This window comes from Xyrauchen texanus, chromosome 49 (assembly GCF_025860055.1).
Source record: "Xyrauchen texanus isolate HMW12.3.18 chromosome 49, RBS_HiC_50CHRs, whole genome shotgun sequence".
In the NCBI taxonomy this organism is placed as follows: Eukaryota; Metazoa; Chordata; class Actinopteri; order Cypriniformes; family Catostomidae; genus Xyrauchen; species Xyrauchen texanus.
The window spans coordinates 23,475,245-23,496,364 of record NC_068324.1 but is presented as its reverse complement, the minus strand read 5'-3'; the positions used below and the strand labels follow the sequence as shown (position 1 = coordinate 23,496,364).

Sequence of the window (21,120 nt, the reverse complement as noted above, 5' to 3'; positions counted from 1 at the left end):
CCGGGGCATTGAGTGGGAAAACTCTGTCCTTATCCTTGATGCTTGAAAGGTTAAGCCATAAATGCCTCTCCGTGCTGACTAAAGCAGACATAGACCAACCAATGGCACGGGCCGTCTGCTTGGTCACACAGAGATATAAATCTGTGGCCTGACGAAGATCAGAAAAGGCTTCTTCTTCGAGCTTTGCACCCGCACTCAGGTCTTTCAGTAGGTCAGCCTGGTATGCCTGTAACACGACCATGGTGTACAGCACAGCACCAGCCTGACCTGCCGCTTGATAAGCCCTCCCCACTAGCATGGAGGTAGTCCTGCATGGCTTAGTGAGGAGAACGGGTTTCTTGAGTGATGATGCCGAACCCGGTGAGAGATAGCCCGCAAGCGTCTCTTCGACCGGCGACATCATTGAATAAGTCTGGCCACAGCCCGAGTAACCACCTCGAGTAATTTCTCAGCCGCTTTATTATTATGCGTGAAATGTAGAGAGATTCAGCACCCATCTCATGAAACGAAGTGGCGCCGAGACTCTCTTCAGGCTTACGAGAAGGATCAGCTGGATCTGGGGAGAGAGCGAGCGATAGGGACGGACCCACCTCTCGCTCCTCAGCCAGATATATGCGAGAGCCCCATGTGAGAGATGAAAGAGTGGGCGCTGACTCCCGGAAGTAAGCGAGGCAAGCACGAAGAGCAGCATGCTCTTCCCCCAAACAAACAAAAACAAAACTGATGCGTGTCCCTGACAGTCATAGAACGTTGACAAGGAAATGCTTTGCTTCTCTGACATTTTTCCACCTTTTTCTTTTCTATTTTTATATATATATATATATATATATATATATATATATATATATATATATATATATAGAAAGAGGAAAGGAGAAAAGGTTCACTGCGCACTGCCTAACAAATTCTAAATCCTAGCAGAGGAAAGAAAGTTTCTGACAGGCTTGTGAGACACACAGCACAGTATGCTCTGAAGAAAAGGATCTGACGACACGCTGGTGACGCCTCTATTTATAGCCTGGCCACAGGTGCATCCAATGATTACACCAACCGAGGCTATAAATTCCGGTCAATGTTCATTGACGTATTACACAGACATATTTCAGCTGGTCACAAATATGTAGGATTGTTCCCAAAGCGCTTAGCAAAGCGCAGCATCATAGTGAAGCTTTTTGTAAAGGGAACACTTATTTTTTAATACTGAAGACATGATACACTGCAGCTTTAAAGTCAACATGAAACAGCAATAATGTGTCCAATTTCTGGGTGAAACTAAATAAACAACAAGCAAATGTAGTACATGATTTATTTGATCCATTAGGAATTGATTGAAGTGTGAAATTAATTGTGCACAATAAGTCTAGGAATGTGTATTAATAAAGTAAATAGGTCCATGTTGATTTTATTACTGTCTGTACATGCTTTTGTAAGATCAGGTGTGCTTGTACTCATGGGTAGTCATTGTGTAGGTTAATCTAAATATATAAAAGCGTATTTGATGTGAATTTAATCTAGCTCTGAGCTGGCTTAAACTGGTTTATCAAGAAAAAAAATGTAATCCTGTGTCTTTGTATATGAATATGAGTTTTAAAGGAATCCATTTTAGCTGAATGTGTAATTATTTTAATGATATAATTCTTTCTCTTATTCCACCTTAATATTCAGAGACAACTACTGTATACAGTAAGTAAGCCATTTGTAGGTTGATTTCCCCAAAAGGTTAATCATTGGGCCTCTATGGCTCTGTTTGCCTTACATAGCAACATTGGACAATCAATGGAGTGAGTTTAGGGGAGGGTCTGATGTTTAACTGTGTTTAACTGACCAATAGAGCTGTTCAGTCAGTCGTGATGTCAGTTTGTAGCAAGAAGGCTAATTTTCTTTGGGCTCCCTCTAGAATTTCCTATGAGTTTTTAGAAAAGGGATTTTTGAGTAACGAGTCAAATAAGGTCTGTGGTGAAAATTACTTGAAAAGATTTTAATGTGTTGCTCTAAATCAAATTAAACACTGTCACAACTCAATCGTGGATTTTTAAGCCGTTGAGTCTGCACGAGAATGCACACAGCATAACCGTAGCTACAAAAGGACTACAACAGTCATCCATTTAGAAAGTATGGCAGTTGTAGTTTTAATCCTAAATTTAAAACTACTATGGCAATAATTCATACAAAAACTCCTGAGGGAACCCATGGCTCGAAACTGCAAATAGTTTTTGGGGGTTTTGGCTTGGTCACACATACCTTCTCACGGTGAAATATTGCAGGCGAAATACAGTTATTAATCTTGATTTTCACGCTGATTTCGCCTCTAGTTCAAGTTTGGCAGTAAACTCTGTGTGGGTGGTGCTTCATCAACAGTTACGCTGAATATTCACAATGGACAGGATATTATTTTAGCGGTTTCTTTCTAACTCAAGTCTTACTGAGTATGAAGTGCAGCATTAAAAAAGGCTGCTTGACAATTACATTTTTGCTGTTTTCTCACGTGATCAACACCTGCCGACGCCATCTTCACCAGCAGAATTTTGCCATGAGAAAGTACAAGGCCATGGAAAGTAGGGGTTTTAAAAGTCTTTGCTTTCAACAATTTTACATGTCGTCAAGGCCCTTCCAACGTTACAACTCAGCAACTCAGGTATTCTGAGTTTCCCACTTGTACTTACGTAAGTACGATTGTTGTAATTGTAAATACGAATGCTACAGTAAATGCTAATTACCTGCTAAGCTCTTGCTTGCATGAACAATGTGAAAGCATTACTGCACTGTAATGTTAATGTGTGTAGTTTTTAATCTTTAAATATGCATTTTCTGCATGTATACAGGTGAAACTCGAAAAATTAGAATATCGTGCAAAAGTTCATTAATTTCAGTAATTCAACTTAAAAGGTGAAACTAATATATTATATAGACTCATTACAAGCAAAGTAAGATATTTCAAGCCTTTATTTGATATAATTTTGATGATTATGGCTTACAGCTTATGAAAACCCCAAATTCAGAATCTCAGAAAATTAGAATATTACATGAAATCAATAAAAAAAGGATTTTAAATACAGAAATGTCGGCCCTCTGAAAAGTATAATCATGCATATGTACTCAGTACTTGGTTTGGGCCCCTTTTGCATTAATAACTGCCTCAGTGCGGCGTGGCATGGATGCTATAAGCCTGTGGCACTGCTGAGGTGTTATGGAAGACCAAGATGCTTCAATAGCGGCCTTCAGCTCTTCTGCATTGTTTGGTCTCGTGTCTCTCATCTTTCTCTTGGCAATGCCCCATAGATTCTCTATGGGGTTCAGGTCAGCCGAGTTTGCTGGCCAATCAAGCACAGTAATACCATGGTCATTGAACCAGGTTTTGGTACTTTTGGCAGTGTGGGCAGGTGCCAAGTCCTGCTGGAAAATGAAGTCAGCATCTCCATAAAGCTTGTCTGCTGAAGGAAGCATGAAGTGCTCTAAAATGTCCCGGTAGGCGGCTGCGTTGACTCTGGACTTAATAAAGCACAGTGGACCAACACCAGCCGATGACATGGCTCCCCAAACCAACACAGACTGTGGAAACTTCACACTGGACTTCAAGCATCTTGGATTGTGTGCCTCTCCATTCTTCCTCCAGACTCTGGGACCTTGGTTTCCAAATGAGATGCAAAATTTGCTCTCATCAGAAAAGAGGACTTTGGACCACTGAGCAACAGACCAGTTCTTTTTTTCTTTAGCCCAGGTAAGACGTTTGACATTTGAAGCCCATGTCCAGGACCCGTCTGTGTGTGGTGGCTCTTGATGCAGTAACTCCAGCCTCAGTCCACTCCTTGTGAAGCTCCCCCACACATTCGAATGGCCTTTTCCTGACAATCCTCTCCAGGCTACGGTCATCCCTGCTGCTTGTGTACCTTTTTCTTCCACACTTTTCCCTTCCACTTAACTTTCTATTAATGTGCTTTGATACAGCACTTTGAGAACATACAACTTCTTTTGCAATTACCTTCTGAGGCTTTCCCTCCTTGTGGAGGGTGTCAATGATGGTTTTCTGCACAACTGTCAGGTCAGCAGTCTTCCCCATGATTGTGAATTCAACTGAACCAGACTGAGAGACCATTTAAAGGCTCAGGAACCCTTTGCAGGTGTTTAGCTGATTAGAGTGTGACACTTTGAGCCTACAATACTGAACCTTTTCACAATATTCTAATTTTCTGAGATTCTGAATTTGGGGTTTTCATAAGCTGTAAGCCATAATCATCAAAATTATATCAAATAAAGGCTTGAAATATCTTACTTTGCTTGTAATGAGTCTATATAATATATTAGTTTCACCTTTTAAGTTGAATTACTGAAATTAATGAACTTTTGCACGATATTCTAATTTTTCGAGTTTCACCTGTATATGTGTTTTGACTACATATTAAACACATACTACTTCTCTTCTGAAAGAGTGCTCTGTAAATGTCATGGGAGGACAGCTGTTGGGTCAATAAAAGAAATGTGGCTGGATTAATACTGATATAATACATGTAAATCTGAGTTAAGACCCAGAATACAACTAGACCAGGATTAGGGACATTTGACTTGATTCTACAGTGAAATAAGAATACATGGCTTTCTGGAAAACAAGCTGAAAGCTACAAAACAAATTGAGTATTTTTCAAAAAGTACAGAAACATACTTGTGACTTTGAATAAAGAGCTTTCTTTACTAAAGGAAAAAGGAAGAATGTTAAGTAGGAAGGAAATGAGGTCATTGGGTTTGCCCATCTTCCCCATTTGAAACGCTTGCATAATTCATCTCTGGTTCCAGCACAGCTCTCATCTCACAGGAGTTTTACATCGCCTGCCCCACTAACAGATGCTTTTTATAGAACAGAGGGCAGGGTAACACTACACCCCTCTCAGAGTGTGTCTTTACGGGACGTTAAGATGCCGTTGGCTGCCGATAGGATGAGGCATTGCGAGCTCATGGAGGTAGAGTTCGACTGAGGCTTCTTTCAAGTGCACGTGATTTACAGAAGCTAGATTATAGCTAGATAATACTTCTTTGATAGTATTAGCCAAATGCAATGTAGCCTAAATTAATTCTTTGCAGGGTTAATCAACTAAATGTCCATAATTGAGTCTGTACTAAACTTTGGACTCAACATAAAGAAAAATCTCTGACTTAAAAATCTTGCCAATACATCCCAGAGCTGTGGCCTTGTGGTGACCACACATACATAATGCAGTGATCCTCATGCAGCGGCGTTTTGAACATGCAAAAATCACTAATATTTTCTTAAGCAAATGTAAACATTTTGTTATTAGAGTGATTGTTCTGGTTTAAAAAACACCCCTTAATACACTGAATTATTACAATGTGATTTAGCTAAGTAATATTTTTCTAGGCAAATAGCAAATACTCTGTCACTACAACTGAAAAATCACTGGTAGGAAACCGCTATCTATCACACTGCATCAAGTCAAATCAAGTCAAATTTATTTGTAAAGCGATTTTCACAACAGGCGTTGTTTCAAAGCAGCTGCACATGAAATTATGCTATAACAGAAAATGAATGAATATTTTGCCAATATTAGTTATTGTTTAGAATAGGGCTGGGATAAACGATTATTTTTTTAAACGATTAATCTAGCGATTATTTTTTCGATGCATCGATTAATCTAACGATTCATTTTTTTCCCCAGTCTGATTCGATTTCGATTCGATTAATCGACTTGTGACAACACCGGTAATACCGGTTTCATCGGGGGTGGGGGTGTATAAAAAGTAAAAAAAAAAAAAAAACATTTGCCGGGAGTTTGATTGACTGGCGATATGATCAATCAATCATAATACGCCATTTTTGTCCGACAAAGTAGTCAGGAGAGAGAAGATTAACGTCGGTGGATTTGAATTTGAATAATGGATTGTAGGCTACTGTACTGACGTCTTTCCGCGGTTAAAACAACAGTCCTTCTGATGTAGGCTACATTCATGTTTAGCCAATTTGATGCTATAAATTATCCAAGGAAAAGATTATCGGTTCACGAGCAGATTTAACTGAGGCAATCTGTCACGACACATTAAAGAGCCACAAAATAGTAGGCCTATTTATGGTTTAATTTTCTTTGAATGACCAAATTTGAAAGTTGAGACTTTATTAAATGTTACTTGCTTGGTCCTGTCTGTCAGCGCGTTGTCAGCGTCCTCTATGTATTTTTCAGGACATTCATAGCTATAAACGCATTATTAATAGCTATAAGCGAAAACTTTAGGTGTCGACAACGTATTATAGCCTACTCCAACATCGAGTGCAAAGTGGGGAGTTGGAAAAAAAACTTACGGTGCTCTGTCATCTGCAGCTGCAACCGGGTGGCGCCTCTTCAGATGCTGGTGCATTGCCGTGGTGCTAGAATGGAAGGCCATCTCCATTTTGCAAAGACGACATATCACGGAATTGTTTCCTTTTAAATTAAAGAATTCCCATACTTTAGAGGAACGAGTGCATGCCGCCTTGCACTTCTGATAGTCTGAGGAGCCACTCGTGTTTCTACTACTCGCCGGCGCCGCCATCTTTGTTTTGGGTCCGACGAATCGACGCGCATATTTTGCGTCGACGTATTTTTTGCGTTTAGAACTATTAGTGGTTAAAATGAGTAAACTAAGTAAGTGTTGTGGGTCAAATGTTAAACAAAATTATTTTGTATGAACTATAATTTTAGTGTTAAAGTTATCCAGAATTAACTGAGGAAATACATGTAGATGCATTGTCCTTTGATTTTGGCCGATGAAGGCTTTTGTTATTCGTTAATTCATTTTCTATGTAGTTTTAGAGAGCGTTGTCCCTCCTTTGATCAAGTTGATATCCAGTAGGTATCATTCAGTGAGGAGCATCGCAGTCTGGCTGGAAGCTTATAGCAGGTAATTTTGGTGAACTCCATCCTGAGCCCATGCTTCAGACAGCGGCTCATGAACTTTATCTTAACCAACCGGATAAGTTAGTGTGTAGTAGGTGGTAGATTGCACATTTACCAGCAAGTTCACCAGCAAAGTACACCAGCCTTTCAGTGATGCACTGTAATATAATAACAGCAGATTACAACACCATTTATTTTCTCTCTTTCTGTCCATTCCTGTCCAACAGTGTCATATCCCATCCTACAGTTTCTGTAATTCTCTAAAGTCACCCAGATTCTCAGATGTTTCTCTGGAGAAAAAGACCCCATATCTCACATGTGTCTTCTCTCTGACTCTCCAAAATGTCTCAAACTGTGCTCAGATACCAACTGTTTGCCAAGATACCAAAGTCTGTAATCAGAAGTCAGAGATCTCAAACATTTCTAATCAAATTCTTCCCAGACCTGAGCTATGTTACACATGTTTATAACGCTATACTCTTACTGTATGTAAATAACTGTCTCATTTCAGCCTATTTGAATTTACAGTATCCTGATGAATTTAAAGAGAAACATCTCAAACAAAGTTGATGCCCAAAACAAATAAAAACTATGTACACAAAACACATACACACAAACAAATGATGGTGCCCAAAGTCTTGAGCTTAGTCAATAATTAAACCTACATGTAAAGGGATTAATGGAAAGGAGGTGAGAACCAGCTTGACAATATAAATAATAGTTTAATATAAAACTGAAACCAAAAGACAAACACACACAGGTGTTAGACAACTGTTCGTAAATCTCTCTTTCTGTTGCACTGCAGCTACCAGTCGGACTTTATCCCTCTCTGAGGCTTGATTAGCCTGATTGGGGCCGGGTGTACGGAATCACGACCCAGCACCGGCAGACCTCCAGTCCCTGGTGGACGGAACGCTCTGCCGCATTTTTGGCGGACGGTAGGGGTCTCCCCCGCTCCGTTGGTTGGGAGCCCCTCCTCCCCTCGCGGTTGGTGGTCATTCCTCCACTTCTCCTCTGTCCTCCTCCGGATGGCCGCGGCTGCTCCATTGGGGTGGATGGTAGTGATGAGGACTCTACTACGGCGCATCACTCCTCCACACTGGTTTCGGCACCAGTGTAACCCAGCCCCGCCCTCCGCCCTGCCAAACTACATTAAACAATTAATTACATTCTGATAAATAAATTGCATCTGGAATATTTGTCCCACTAGAAATGACTAACTTATTGTTTCTTACAAACACTTTTCTGTTACATATTAATCCAAACTTTTATCTTAAACTTTTATTCTAAAGTATGTGATAATGAAGAGCGTGTTCTAAATCTCACATTTCGGTGGAGGAAAACATAATTCAGTGTGACCTTAGATACTGAATATAATACATGGAAGGTTTTTGTATCCAAACCGAAAGCTCACAGAGAACAGACAGAGCACTGTACATTTAGTAGAAAATACATTACACTCTGTTCTTATCATGTAAAAGATATTGAGATCAAAAAATCAATGTTCATATTAATCGCATGGTACCCACATCTTTTGACCAATACATTTCTATTACTTTTTCGGTCATTTTGAATTATTGTATAAAGATTTTTAAAATCATTTCACACACAGAAAAGAACTCATAAAAAGCTATTTCTATAAAGAAAAATATTTTAGAGATGAGCATAACTAGAAAAATACATATATATTTGTCATAGAAATTTCCATGACTTTCCAAGACTTCTCAAGTCAACATAAAATAAAAGTTGCCCCAATTTACTTTAATACATGTTCCTGGTTTTATTGAGCACAACTCGTCTGGGCATGTTATTCCAAAGGGGAAAAAAGAAGAAGAAGAAAAAAAAGGTTTGTCCTCATAATCTTTCATCAAAATAGAAAAACTTGCTCCACCTCTGAAACACCTTTCTTTTTCAAATGATCCCCTCCAATAATCAACTGCTCCATTCTACAATATAATGCTCACTTTTCAAGATCCAATTAATTCCCTATGTATAAAATCAATTCCGGCCCTATATATCTTTGAGTTGATTATACTAATTCACTCAGAAGAACTGTATATCACATTACAGAAGTAGAATTCGTTTTTTCTGCTAACTGAATAATTTTAATTGATTAGGAATCACAGGTATGTGATATTAAATAATCAATGAATCCGTATCTCTAAGTGTCTGTGATGCAAAGGCAATTCTCATCCCCATCTGTGTGTTACGTAACGGGACAGGTGGCAAGCCTGTGGTACATGGGATGTTGTGCAAAACACACACACACACACACACACTCACTCACTCACTCACTCACTCACTCACTCACTCACCACTCACTCACTCACTCACTCACTCACTCACTCACTCACTCATAAAACATAGAAAATAGAAATTGTAAAATTGCAGTTCCCCTGTGGAAGAAGCCATGTATCTTTGTAAGAAAGTGTGCCCTCTCTTAAAAAAGGATGTTTATCTAAAAATAAACCTACCTGTCTTGCCTATTAATCTAGCATAAACCTATGCTTGATCATGTACACAAATGAGGAGAAAAGTTGGATGAGATTTAGTGTACTGAGATGTTAATATTGTTGACCCCTTAATAGCGTGTATTTGTTTGAGAGGTGCCTGTGTCTCAGGAAGTCCTCATGTCTGTCCAATCTGTGTAGCTACTCTGCTGTAGATCGACCTATCACAGTGTCCCTAACACACAGCCAGAATCCCATGTGAACTAACTGCTCTAATTGTGTGATCAAAACAAATACTCTAGGATGGCGTTTCTCAAACTTATCCGGCCAAATACCACATTTGAGCTAATCAGAACAGCCACGTACCTCCTAGTCACAACAAGGATACATATACATACATAAAATATTCTCAGCATTGAGCAAATTGACATCACTGTGAGTGCATGCTTTAGGATTGTGTGAGTGACATGTCGTCACATTTTGAATAATATCAATATTCGTGTTAGATAAATCATGGTGCTGCAAGAACCTCATCAGTTCCTTAACTGGCTCTTTCCAGATCTGTGGAAGGACAATACCAGAGCAACGTCTGAAAACACATAGGCTACACCAAAATATAACATTTAGAAAGGATTATTATGCAATGGCTAAAGCTGTCTATTTAACAAAATAATTTGGTGTGAATAATTATATATAAAAAAAAGATGTGTTAAAAAAGATTAACGCCATTAATCAGGCCAAAAGGAAAATTATTTTAAAGCTGACATGTGTAGCTTTTTCGATGTTAAAATAAAATGTTCCTCCAAGAAAAAATGTCTATAATGAAGAGACAGCTAAGTAAACCCTTTGTAATTTGACTTCTTTGAAAACTATAAACATTGAGACTCTGTGGTTCTATTAAAATGTGGCTTTTTGTTTGAGCTTCCCATCCAGGGGTGTGTTTCCCATACAACAACATATATAACTCACAATTATTCAACATAGTCTGATGCATTATTTGAGAAATTAACAAGCTAGTGAAGACTGTTTCCCCAGAACTTTGTAACTATGATGCAGATGCACATCCATCATTCGAAACACAATGGTTCAACAATTTAGAGCTGTCGTTACAAAGTTACACAGAGTTGTTTTCTTTAACCCCTATCCATACAGCCTGATCGCACATCAAATTCGGCAAGTGTGTGCAAATTGTTCTTTAGCCAAAATCGGTATACGTTGACCGAATTTGAAAACACTGCCTCCTGAGGCTAAAGCAGTAATTTTTCAGAGTATATAAACAAGTTTGACATATATTTATATCCAGGAGAGGTCACCAGAAGCCAGTTGTAAAAATAATTGATTTCAGCTGAACAGGGTGTAAAACAATGAAGATACTTTATTTTATTTAATCTTCCCCTTAACCAAAACCCAAATCTAACCATAACCATTAGTCGAAACAAAATGCAATGTTAGGGATAAAAATGCAACCTCCTTTGTACTGTGGGCTCCCATGCAACTGACGCAACACGTTAACAGTCGAGCCACAAGGGAAAGTAATTGTTGTTGAGCCATTCCAAATATGTCCAATGGGAGATAGCATTTCAGTGAATCAGCATACTGTTGCCGTTTCTAGGGTACCAGAACTTTTGGAAAAAGCATGCCGACTTCGTGTGTGATCATGTTGATCCATTATCCCAACAATTCGCTACCCCTAAAATCAGTGGGATATACAGTAATAACAAATATTACTCAAGCCCAAACCCCGGCCCTAACACTAACCCTAAAAGGAACAAGGATGCTGATCCAGGTACAAGTCCTACTTGGCAAAAAAATCTTGATAGGAGTGCTGCTAGGCAGCTATATGGTGCGATTTGTTTCTTTTACTGCTGGCCTCCTTCTGTGAGGTCTTCATAATGGCTTCTAGACTCTGATCTGGAAGGAAACTCATGTTTGGTAGCTTTAATTCTTTGGTGAGGCATCTGAAGAAGTATCACTGCTGCTGAGGCATATATCACTTTATTGCTTTTTTGTTATTGCAGTGTTTGGAATTGTTTTTAGTGCTCCACCGAGTCGGGCGTCTAGTTTGATGGCTTGTAGATGGCAGTACAGTCATTATCAAACTGGTTGTGGTAGCAGCTGAGAAATCTTGGTTATCAGGCATTGGTTCTGGTCTTAGATCTCATTCCTTCTTTTCATTTTCTACAACATGTACAGGTGAAACTCGAAAAATTAGAATATCGTGCAAAAGTTAATTAATTTCAGTAATTCAACTTAAAAGGTGAAACTAATATATTATATAGACTCATTACAAGCAAAGTAAGATATTTCAAGCCTTTATTTGATATAATTTTGATGATTATGGCTTACAGCTTATGAAAACCCCAAATTCAGAATCTCAGAAAATTAGAATATTACATGAAATCAATAAAAAAAGGATTTTAAATACAGAAATGTCGGCCCTCTGAAAAGTATAATCATGCATATGTACTCAGTACTTGGTTTGGGCCCCTTTTACATTAATTACTGCCTCAATGCGGCGTGGCATGGATGCTATCAGCCTTTGGCACTGCTGAGGTGTTATGGAAGACCAAGATGCTTCAATAGCGGCCTTCAGCTCTTCTGCATTGTTTGGTCTCATGTCTCTCATCTTTCTCTTGGCAATGCCCCATAGATTCTCTATGGGGTTCAGGTCAAGCGAGTTTGCTGGCCAATCAAGCACAGTAATACCATGGTCATTGAACCAGGTTTTGGTACTTTTGGCAGTGTGGGCAGGTGCCAAGTCCTGCTGGAAAATGAAGTCAGCATCTCCATAAAGCTTGTCTGCTGAAGGAAGCATGAAGTGCTCTAAAATGTCCCGGTAGATGGCTGCGTTGACTCTGGACTTAATAAAGCACAGTGGACCAACACCAGCCGATGACATGGCTCCCCAAACCAACACAGACTGTGGAAACTTCACACTGGACTTCAAGCATCTTGGATTGTGTGCCTCTCCATTCTTCCTCCAGACTCTGGGACCTTGGTTTCCAAATGAGATGCAAAATTTGCTCTCATCAGAAAAGAGGACTTTGGACCACTGAGCAACAGACCAGTTCTTTTTTTCTTTAGCCCAGGTAAGACGTTTGACATTTGAAGCCCATGTCCAGGACCCGTCTGTGTGTGGTGGCTCTTGATGCAGTAACTCCAGCCTCAGTCCACTCCTTGTGAAGCTCCCCACACATTTGAATGGCCTTTTCCTGACAATCCTCTCCAGGCTACCGTCATCCCTGCTGCTTGTGCACCTTTTTCTTCCACACTTTTCCCTTCCACTTAACTTTCTATTAATGTGCTTTGATACAGCACTTTGAGAACATACAACTTCTTTTGCAATTACCTTTTGAGGCTTTCCCTCCTTGTGGAGGGTGTCAATGATGGTTTTCTGCACAACTGTCAGGTCAGCAGTCTTCCCCATGATTGTGAATTCAACTGAACCAGACTGAGAGACCATTTAAAGGCTCAGGAACCCTTTGCAGGTGTTTAGCTGATTAGAGTGTGACTCTTTGAGCCTACAATACTGAACCTTTTCACAATATTCTAATTTTCTGAGATTCTGAATTTGGGGTTTTCATAAGCTGTAAGCCATAATCATCAAAATTATATCAAATAAAGGCTTGAAATATCTTACTTTGCTTGTAATGAGTCTATATAATATATTAGTTTCACCTTTTAAGTTGAATTACTGAAATTAATGATCTTTTGCACGATATTCTAATTTTTCGAGTTTCACCTGTAGTTCCTTTTGGATATAGAATGGTCTTTGTCTCTTTATTTGATCTGCTTCAAAATATATGAAAATTCATAATTCATGTTCTAGAAGCTGCATGACAGACATTAAAAAACTTGGATATGACAGCTTGCTGTTGTTGTTGTTGTTGCTGCTGCTACTATGTTCCAAATCGTGAAAGAAACTTGTCAAATGTATTTGAGTGTGAAGTTACAGCATATATGGCATCTAGAGAGTGCAAATGCGAGGTGAGTGGCGTTAAATGTTAAACTCAACTTGAGTGCTTGTTTATAATCTCCATTTCTTGAGCTGTGTGGCCCCATGATCTCTAGTTCAAATGTCAGATCATTATATGACTTTAGATTTCAGTGTTGCAGCATCATATACTACAAGACTTCATCTGTAGTCGTCAAAATTCGGCTCAAAAATATCAAACTTGTTTGATATCTTCCGACTAGATGGAATCATAGACAGAGTGCAAGAAATCTAAATCGGTACCTATCGTACACTATGCAATTTTCTTTGACTAGGGCTGACTAGCACCAACTAGGTTTAACCTCCTCGTGGTAACTATAATGTGGTTCTCGCTCTCACGTGGTGAGTTGTGCGTGGATGCCTCAGAGAATAGCATGAGCCTTCACACTCAACAAGCCACGTGATAAGATGCGTGGATTGACAGTCTCAGACATGCAGGTAACTAAGATTCGTCCTCTGCCGCCCGGATTGAGGCGAGTCACTACGCCACCATGAGGACCTAGAGGGCATTGAGAATTGGGCATGCCAAATTGGAGAGAAAAGGGGAGAAAATCCAACAAACAAACAAAAAGCATGAGAAATGTCACAATAATAGAAGAGAGAATTATTTATTTCAGCTTTTATTTCTTTCATCATATTCCCAGTGGGTCAGAAGTTTACATGCACTTTGATAGTATTTGGTAGCATTGCCTTTAAATTTTTTAACTTTGGTCAAACTTTTTTGGTTGTCTTCCACAACCTGTTCCACAACAATAGGTTGCTGGAATGTTGGCCTATTCCTCCAGACAAAACTGGTGTAACTGTGTCAGGTTTGTAGGCCTCCTTGCTTGCTCACACTTTTTCAGTCCTGACCACAAATGTTCTATTTTCCATACATTTCTGTGTGCTTGGGGTCATTGTTCTTTTGGAAGACCCATTTGCGACCAAGCTTTAACTTCATGGCTGATGTCTTGAGATGTGACTTCAATATATCCACATAATATTCCTTCCTCATGATGCCATCTGTTTTGTGAAGTGCCCTCCTGCAGCAAAGCACTCCCACAACATGATGCTGCCACCCCCATGTTTCATGGTTGGGATGGTTTTCTTCGGCTTGCAAGCCTCACCCTTTTTCCTCCAAACATAACAATGGTAACTATGCCCAAACAGTTAAATTCTTGTTTCATCAGAGCAGAGGACATTTCTTCAAAAAGTAAGATCTTTGTCCCCATGTGCACTTAGAAACTCTAGTCTAGCTTTTTCATGGTGGTTTTGGAGCAGTGGCTTCTTCGTTGCTGAGCAGCCTTTCAGGTTATGACGATATAGGACTCATTTTACTGTGGATTACAGTATCTATCAAATCAAATATGGCACTGTTAGATGTGCTACGTCAGGATTGACAGATGTTTGGTCGCAAGATGCCAGAGAACCAATGGCTGGAGGAAAAGCATCTAATAGTGCAATAATTGATTCAAGACATACAGCAAAGGGCTGATTAATTAACAGTTAACTAGCAACTAATATTTCGGTCTGCTCCTTACAGGGCACAAAAGACTTGGAATATTGTGCACAAGACATCCAGACTACTTTTATGATACTTATATAGTGCTTTTTAGTCATTTGAGGCTTAACAGCCCCAGTCCCCATTTACTTTCACTATACAAAAAAAAGAATGGCACAAAAATTCAAATGTTTGTCCTCCACAAAAGAAAGGAGGTCAAATGGATTTGGAAAGCTATTAGGGTGTTAATTAAATAAGAGATATTTATCGTTTTTAGAAATAGTCATGCCAGACGAATATGACAAAATACATTATTTTCTCCCCCAATCATGAACACAAAAAAGGGACAGAAGAGAAGAGGTAGAATGCCAATTTCGTGCTGTTATTGCCTCATTCATTACTTGGAAACATGATATTTGATTTTTAGTACTCTTATTTCATTTCATTTTCTGTGTGAACACATTACTTAAACTACATATTACCGTAGAATAGTGCAGAAGTATATCATTTGGGATGCAGCTTATGCCATGTATTTCAGAGTTTATCATTCAGTGTGGACATATTACTCATCATTGATGTCACATCACACCATGTTAGGACACACTGTTAAGTAAATTTAAACAGAAGGGACAAAAATTGTATAGGCTAGTGTGTAAAATATGTACATTAGAATAGAAACCTTTATTTTGGTCACACATTACACTATAATATTTACATATATACAGTGAAATTTATTTGTTTTTACATATCCCAGCTAAGCTGGGGTCAGTGTGCAAATTATAAATGCCAAACTAGTAATGATAACCAGAAGGTTGTTGGTTTGATTCCCGAAGGAAGTGGGCCCATGACATCACACTCCTGATTAGACCATCCCTGGGGGATTGTCCATGTAATAAGTATAGTAAAAGGCCCTTCAGATCAAAGGGTCTGTTAAATGACTAGTGCCCATATTGCTTAAGTAGTCTCCACTAAACACCTGTCAGAGCCCTTTTAGCTTTACCTCTACTCTGTCCTGGCCTGCTTCATGAGTCCTCAATTATTAACCATGAGTCATTAAAGCAGTTCTAATGCCTGTAATAATCTGTGCATCCGCTCGTAGACCAATAGCTAACGTCGTCATGAAGGCATCATTTTGTGTAGAGAAACGAACAGGATGTGGAATGGCACTACTGTCATTATGCTTAAGAATGCTTAATGTGCCCGTCTGTGCTGTGACTCGATAAACAACAGGATCTGTCTTGTGAGCATGTGGAGCACACTAGAAAGCAAGAATCATTGCAGTCCAACCAATTATTAGCCAGGCTGAAGGTCTGGGCAAAGATGCACGTTGAAACAAATACACAAGTCTTTTTTGACTATATACTATTTAGAATATGTGGTACTTTCTGCATACTTTATTGTGTTAGGAGCCATTTACACCAAACCTGTTAATGTGTCCATCCATGCTATTTTTCAACTGTTTGCCTTTGTAAGCATGTGCTTGACATATTAGTATACTAAGAGCTTCTAATTTACATGTAGAGATAAACTGAGGAACAGTTTATTTTAAATAAGGTGTATCTCTGTGGTGCAGAACTGACCCTCCACTAAGCACAATGCAACAAAGTTGAGTGAACATCAGGCTATATTATAAGATATCTGCTGTGAATGAACATGAAAAGCTGAAAATTGTTTTTGTACTTTAAGTAGCTTTAGGAATTTAGGTAACTAGGACTAGGTAAAATAATTTGTTTGCCATCAATTTTGCTACATTGTGACATAAATAATGAATTATGGCATTTTCTGTTTTTGATTTATATAACAAAGTATGAATATGTGTTTTGATTGAGTATTCATAACATATAAGTTAAAATGTTTACTATTTGGCAAGTATTAGATGCAAATGGCCCTTTTTATACATAATTTATATAACTGCACATAAATAATTTATAATACATTTGTATATGATGTATTAGTTGTTAATGAACACCTTTATGACTACTTTACAAAGAGAACATATATATTAAATGGCCCAGCCTCAAACGGCTGAATTGGGACAGAAAAAAGCTAAGGCAGCACCCTGGGGAGATTTTGGTTCACTTCGCAGATGAACAGTTACAGAAGAAAGCAGCATTAGATAGACCCCAAAATAGGCTGCATCAAGACAGAAAACTAGAACTGTGAACAATCTGCACTCATATTAATTATAAATACCGAGTGCCAATGCAACTGCCATTTTGTAACCAATTTTATCTCTGGAATAGCTTACTGTAATATTAGTAATTACATTTTGAGAAATTTTCTCTGACCTCAACTACTTGTGTTTACGCTGACCCCATCCTGAGAAGTGTGTGTTGCTGTATTTAATATCTCCTACTCAAGAATCTTACACATTTATACAGAAGTGTAATGTATGCCTCTAATATCACAACAGTGAACAAAAGTAGCTTCCTCTTACATCCCAAGTGTGCAGCTAAAACATGGAAAATTGGCTTTTTCTTTTCCATCTAACAGAAATCAAATCATCACTTCGGTTGAATCACCCTGAGAGTAGCGATTTTCAACACAGTTTGATTTAATAGGGAAAATTACCACTTAAGAGTTTGTGGTGACCCCATTAAACAAGATGAAGGTGGATCAATGGAAAGTGTTTCCCATAACCAGAGTTATGATGCCAGCATTAGTGATGTAAGGCAAACACCAAAACTGCATTCATGAACATCAGCTTGAAGCTGTTAAGCAGAAAATATTAATTGCAGCGCAAACTAAAGTTTTAAAAAGGTAAGAGAGGTAAATATACATATATATATATATATATATACACACACACACTCACCTAAAGGATTATTAGGAACACCTGTTCAATTTCTCATTAACAATTATCTAAATCAACCAATCACATGGCAGTTACTTCAATGCATTTAGGGGTGTGGTCCTGGTCAAGACAATCTCCTAAACTCCAAACTGAATGTCAGAATGGGAAAGAAAGGTGATTTAAGCAATTTTGAGAGTGGCATGGTTGTTGGTGCCAGACGGGCCGGTCTGAGTATTTCACAATCTGCTCAGTTACTGGGATTTTCACGCACAACCATTTCTAGGGTTTACAAAGAATGGTGTGAAAAGGAAAAACATCCAGTATCGCGGCAGTCCTGTGGGCAAAAATGCCTTGTTGATGCTAGAGGTCAGAGGAGAATGGGCCGACTGATTCAAGATGATAGAAGAGCAACTTTGCCTGAAATAACCACTCGTTACAACCAAGGTATGCAGCAAAGCATTTGTGAAGCCACAACACGCACAACCTTGAGGCGGATGGGCTACAACAGCAGAAGACCCCACCGGGTACCACTCATCTCCACTACAAATAGGAAAAAGAGGCTACAATTTGCAAGAGCTCACCAAAATTGGACAGTTGAAGACTGGAAAAATGTTGCCTGGTCTGATGAGTCTCGATTTCTGTTGAGACATTCAGATGGTAGAGTCAGAATTTGGCGTAAACAGAATGAGAACATGGATCCATCATGCCTTGTTACCACTATGCAGGCTGCTGGTGGTGGTGTAACGGTGTGGGGGATGTTTTCTTGGCACACTTTAGGCCCCTTAGTGCCAATTGGGCATCGTTTAAATGCCACGGCCTACCTGAGCATTGTTTCTGACCATGTCCATCCCTTTATGGCCACCATGTACCCATCCTCTGATGGCTACTTCCAGCAGGATAATGCACCATGTCACAAAGCTCGAATCATTTCAAATTGGTTTCTTGAACATGACAATGAGTTCACTGTACTAAAATGGCCCCCACAGTCACCAGATCTCAACCCAATAGAGCATCTTTGGGATGTGGTGGAACGGGAGCTTCGTGCCCTGGATGTGCATCCCACAAATCTCCATCAACTGCAAGATGCTATCCTATCAATATGGGCCAACATTTCTAAAGAATGCTTTCAGCACCTTGTTGAATCAATGCCACGTAGAATTAAGGCAGTTCTGAAGGCGAAAGGGGGTCAAACACAGTATTAGTATGGTGTTCCTAATAATCCTTTAGGTGAGTGTATACTGTATATACAGATCAGCCACAACATTAAAACCACCTGCCTAATAGTGTGTTGTGCTGCCAAACCATGCCAACCCGCATCTCAGAAAAGCATTCTGATATTATATTCTTCTCACCACAATTGTGCAGAACGGTTATCTGAGTTATCATAGACTTTGTCAGTTCAAACCAGTCTGGCCATTCTCTGTTGACCTCTCTCATCAACAAGGTGTTTCCATCCACAGAACTGCCGCTCACTGGATGAGTTTTTGTTTTTGGCAACATTCTGAGTAAATTCTAGAGACTTGTACATGAAAATCCCAGATCATCAACAGTTACAGAAATACTCAAACCAACCCATCTGGCACCAACAATCATGCCACGGTCCATATCATTGAGATCACATTTTTTCCCCATTCTGATGGTTGATGTGAACATAAACTGAAGCACCTGATCCAAATCTGCATGATTTTATGTACTTGCACTGCTGTCACATGATTGGCTGATTAGATAATCATATGGATGATTGTTGGTGCCAGTTGGGCTGGTTTGAGTATTTCTGTAACTGTTGATCTCCTGGGAACAACAGTTTTGCATATGAACGTCATTAAAAATATTAATATCTAATCACATAAGTGTATAGAAGTGTATATTCTCATACACTGTGTGATATACAAGGCTATTAAATGTTTGCAGTGTAGCAATTGGCATTCACCCACATTTTTTAAAGTTTTATGAGTTTCATTACATCTTAAAAGAAAAACAGAAATAAACCAAATTATTAGTCACCTCAGTGATGATTAACTTTTAAAAGGCAATGGATGTAAAGAAACCTTTTTTTTTTTTTAATTCATCAGTATTTTCCAACATATTAGGGCCCAAAAAGCATTGTCATGTTTTTCTTCCAAAGTACTTTTGGAATTTCTGTCCTAACGAAAAACCAATGGGATCAAACAAGAATATAATAAATATATTTATACAACAAATATTACAAAATCTAACTAACTAACTGAAAACAATATTTAGATTTTTATAAAAGATACTTAAAAACATATTTTATCCAAATAAATGTAATACAATTATACACACACACACACACACACACACACACACACACACAAACTATTTTATCTTATTTTTCTAAGATATATGCATATAAATTTCATATCAAAATTCCATCAAATTGAACTGCATAATTTTTAACAAAATTAATACAAAAATGTATTATTACATATACTTACATTTATTAAAATTGTAAATATATATAATTTGATTTAATTCGTAAAAGTCTTACTTTTTAATCCCATTAGGATTAGTTCCATGTTATGACAGAAATCCTTTAGGATTATTTTGATAAGGAATTAAATAAAGATACTGTAGATGTTATATTCTAAAAGCCCTGAAAACTTCTCCTATGATAAATATTTAAATTCGTAAGATCGAATGCGCATAAACAAAATAGTTCACGCACTCGTGATCTATTCATTTAAAGGATAATATATTCCGATGGGATCCTGAAGAAAACTGATATGCGCCAAACACACTTTATCATAAAGTTGACCATACCAAATACATGATCTCTAAACCGAGACATGAACTGCATCTGCCCAGAGCAGCACTTTCCCCAAAACATGCATTATCATGGACAAGCATCCGCAAAAATCAGCGCTCACTGACCCTTCAGCTTCAGCTGCTTGAATGACTGTATGGATCCAGAGTGATGCACCATGGTGGCTCCCGATAGAGATCCGCGATTACAGCAGAGAATGAAGGCAGGATACATGGGGAAGTATGGAGCGATCGTGTCTCTCCTTTGCGCAACCCAACACCTGTCTACCCTCGCGCTCCACCATCCGGGGCTGTTGTCATGGTTACATACTGTAAGAGGGTGGATGGATAGATGGACACGCTTCAGGGGGTCGGATATGGAATGACCCGCGTTAGGGGGCGTTCATAGAGGACACGTAAGTGCGTTCTGTCTGAGCTGTTTTTAAATAGTTGGTCTATGTACACATGTGCCTGACGGACGTATTTTATGGTTGCGTCGCGTCTCGCACAATGAGCTTTTCGTTTTTAAGAAGCCGCGTCAAGTAAAAAATGAATTAAAACGCGCCTCGAGACGCCTGAGTTCTGCTTCTGTACGTTGGATCCGTCTTTGCTTTTTTATTTATTTATTTTTTCCTTTTTGTTGGTCTATGTAAAAATGCGTCACATGGACGGCTGTGAGTTGCGTCGCGTCTCGCACCATGCGCGTTTATTTTTCAAACATATTTTTTATATATATAGCCTATATATAAGAATAATAATGA

At 38.8% G+C, this 21,120-nt stretch overlaps 1 protein-coding gene across 1 annotated transcript in view; it reads right to left on the bottom strand.

Moving 5' to 3' along the window:
• Positions 1-20,660, bottom strand: part of LOC127640088 (anoctamin-3-like) — a 217,746-nt gene extending 197,086 nt beyond the window's left edge. The window contains exon 1 of the mRNA XM_052122483.1: positions 20,489-20,660. Coding sequence (XP_051978443.1) covers positions 20,489-20,594 — 106 coding nt within the window. The 5' untranslated portion in view covers positions 20,595-20,660. The remainder of the gene's footprint in view (positions 1-20,488) is intronic.
• Positions 20,661-21,120: the final 460 nt, after the last annotated feature.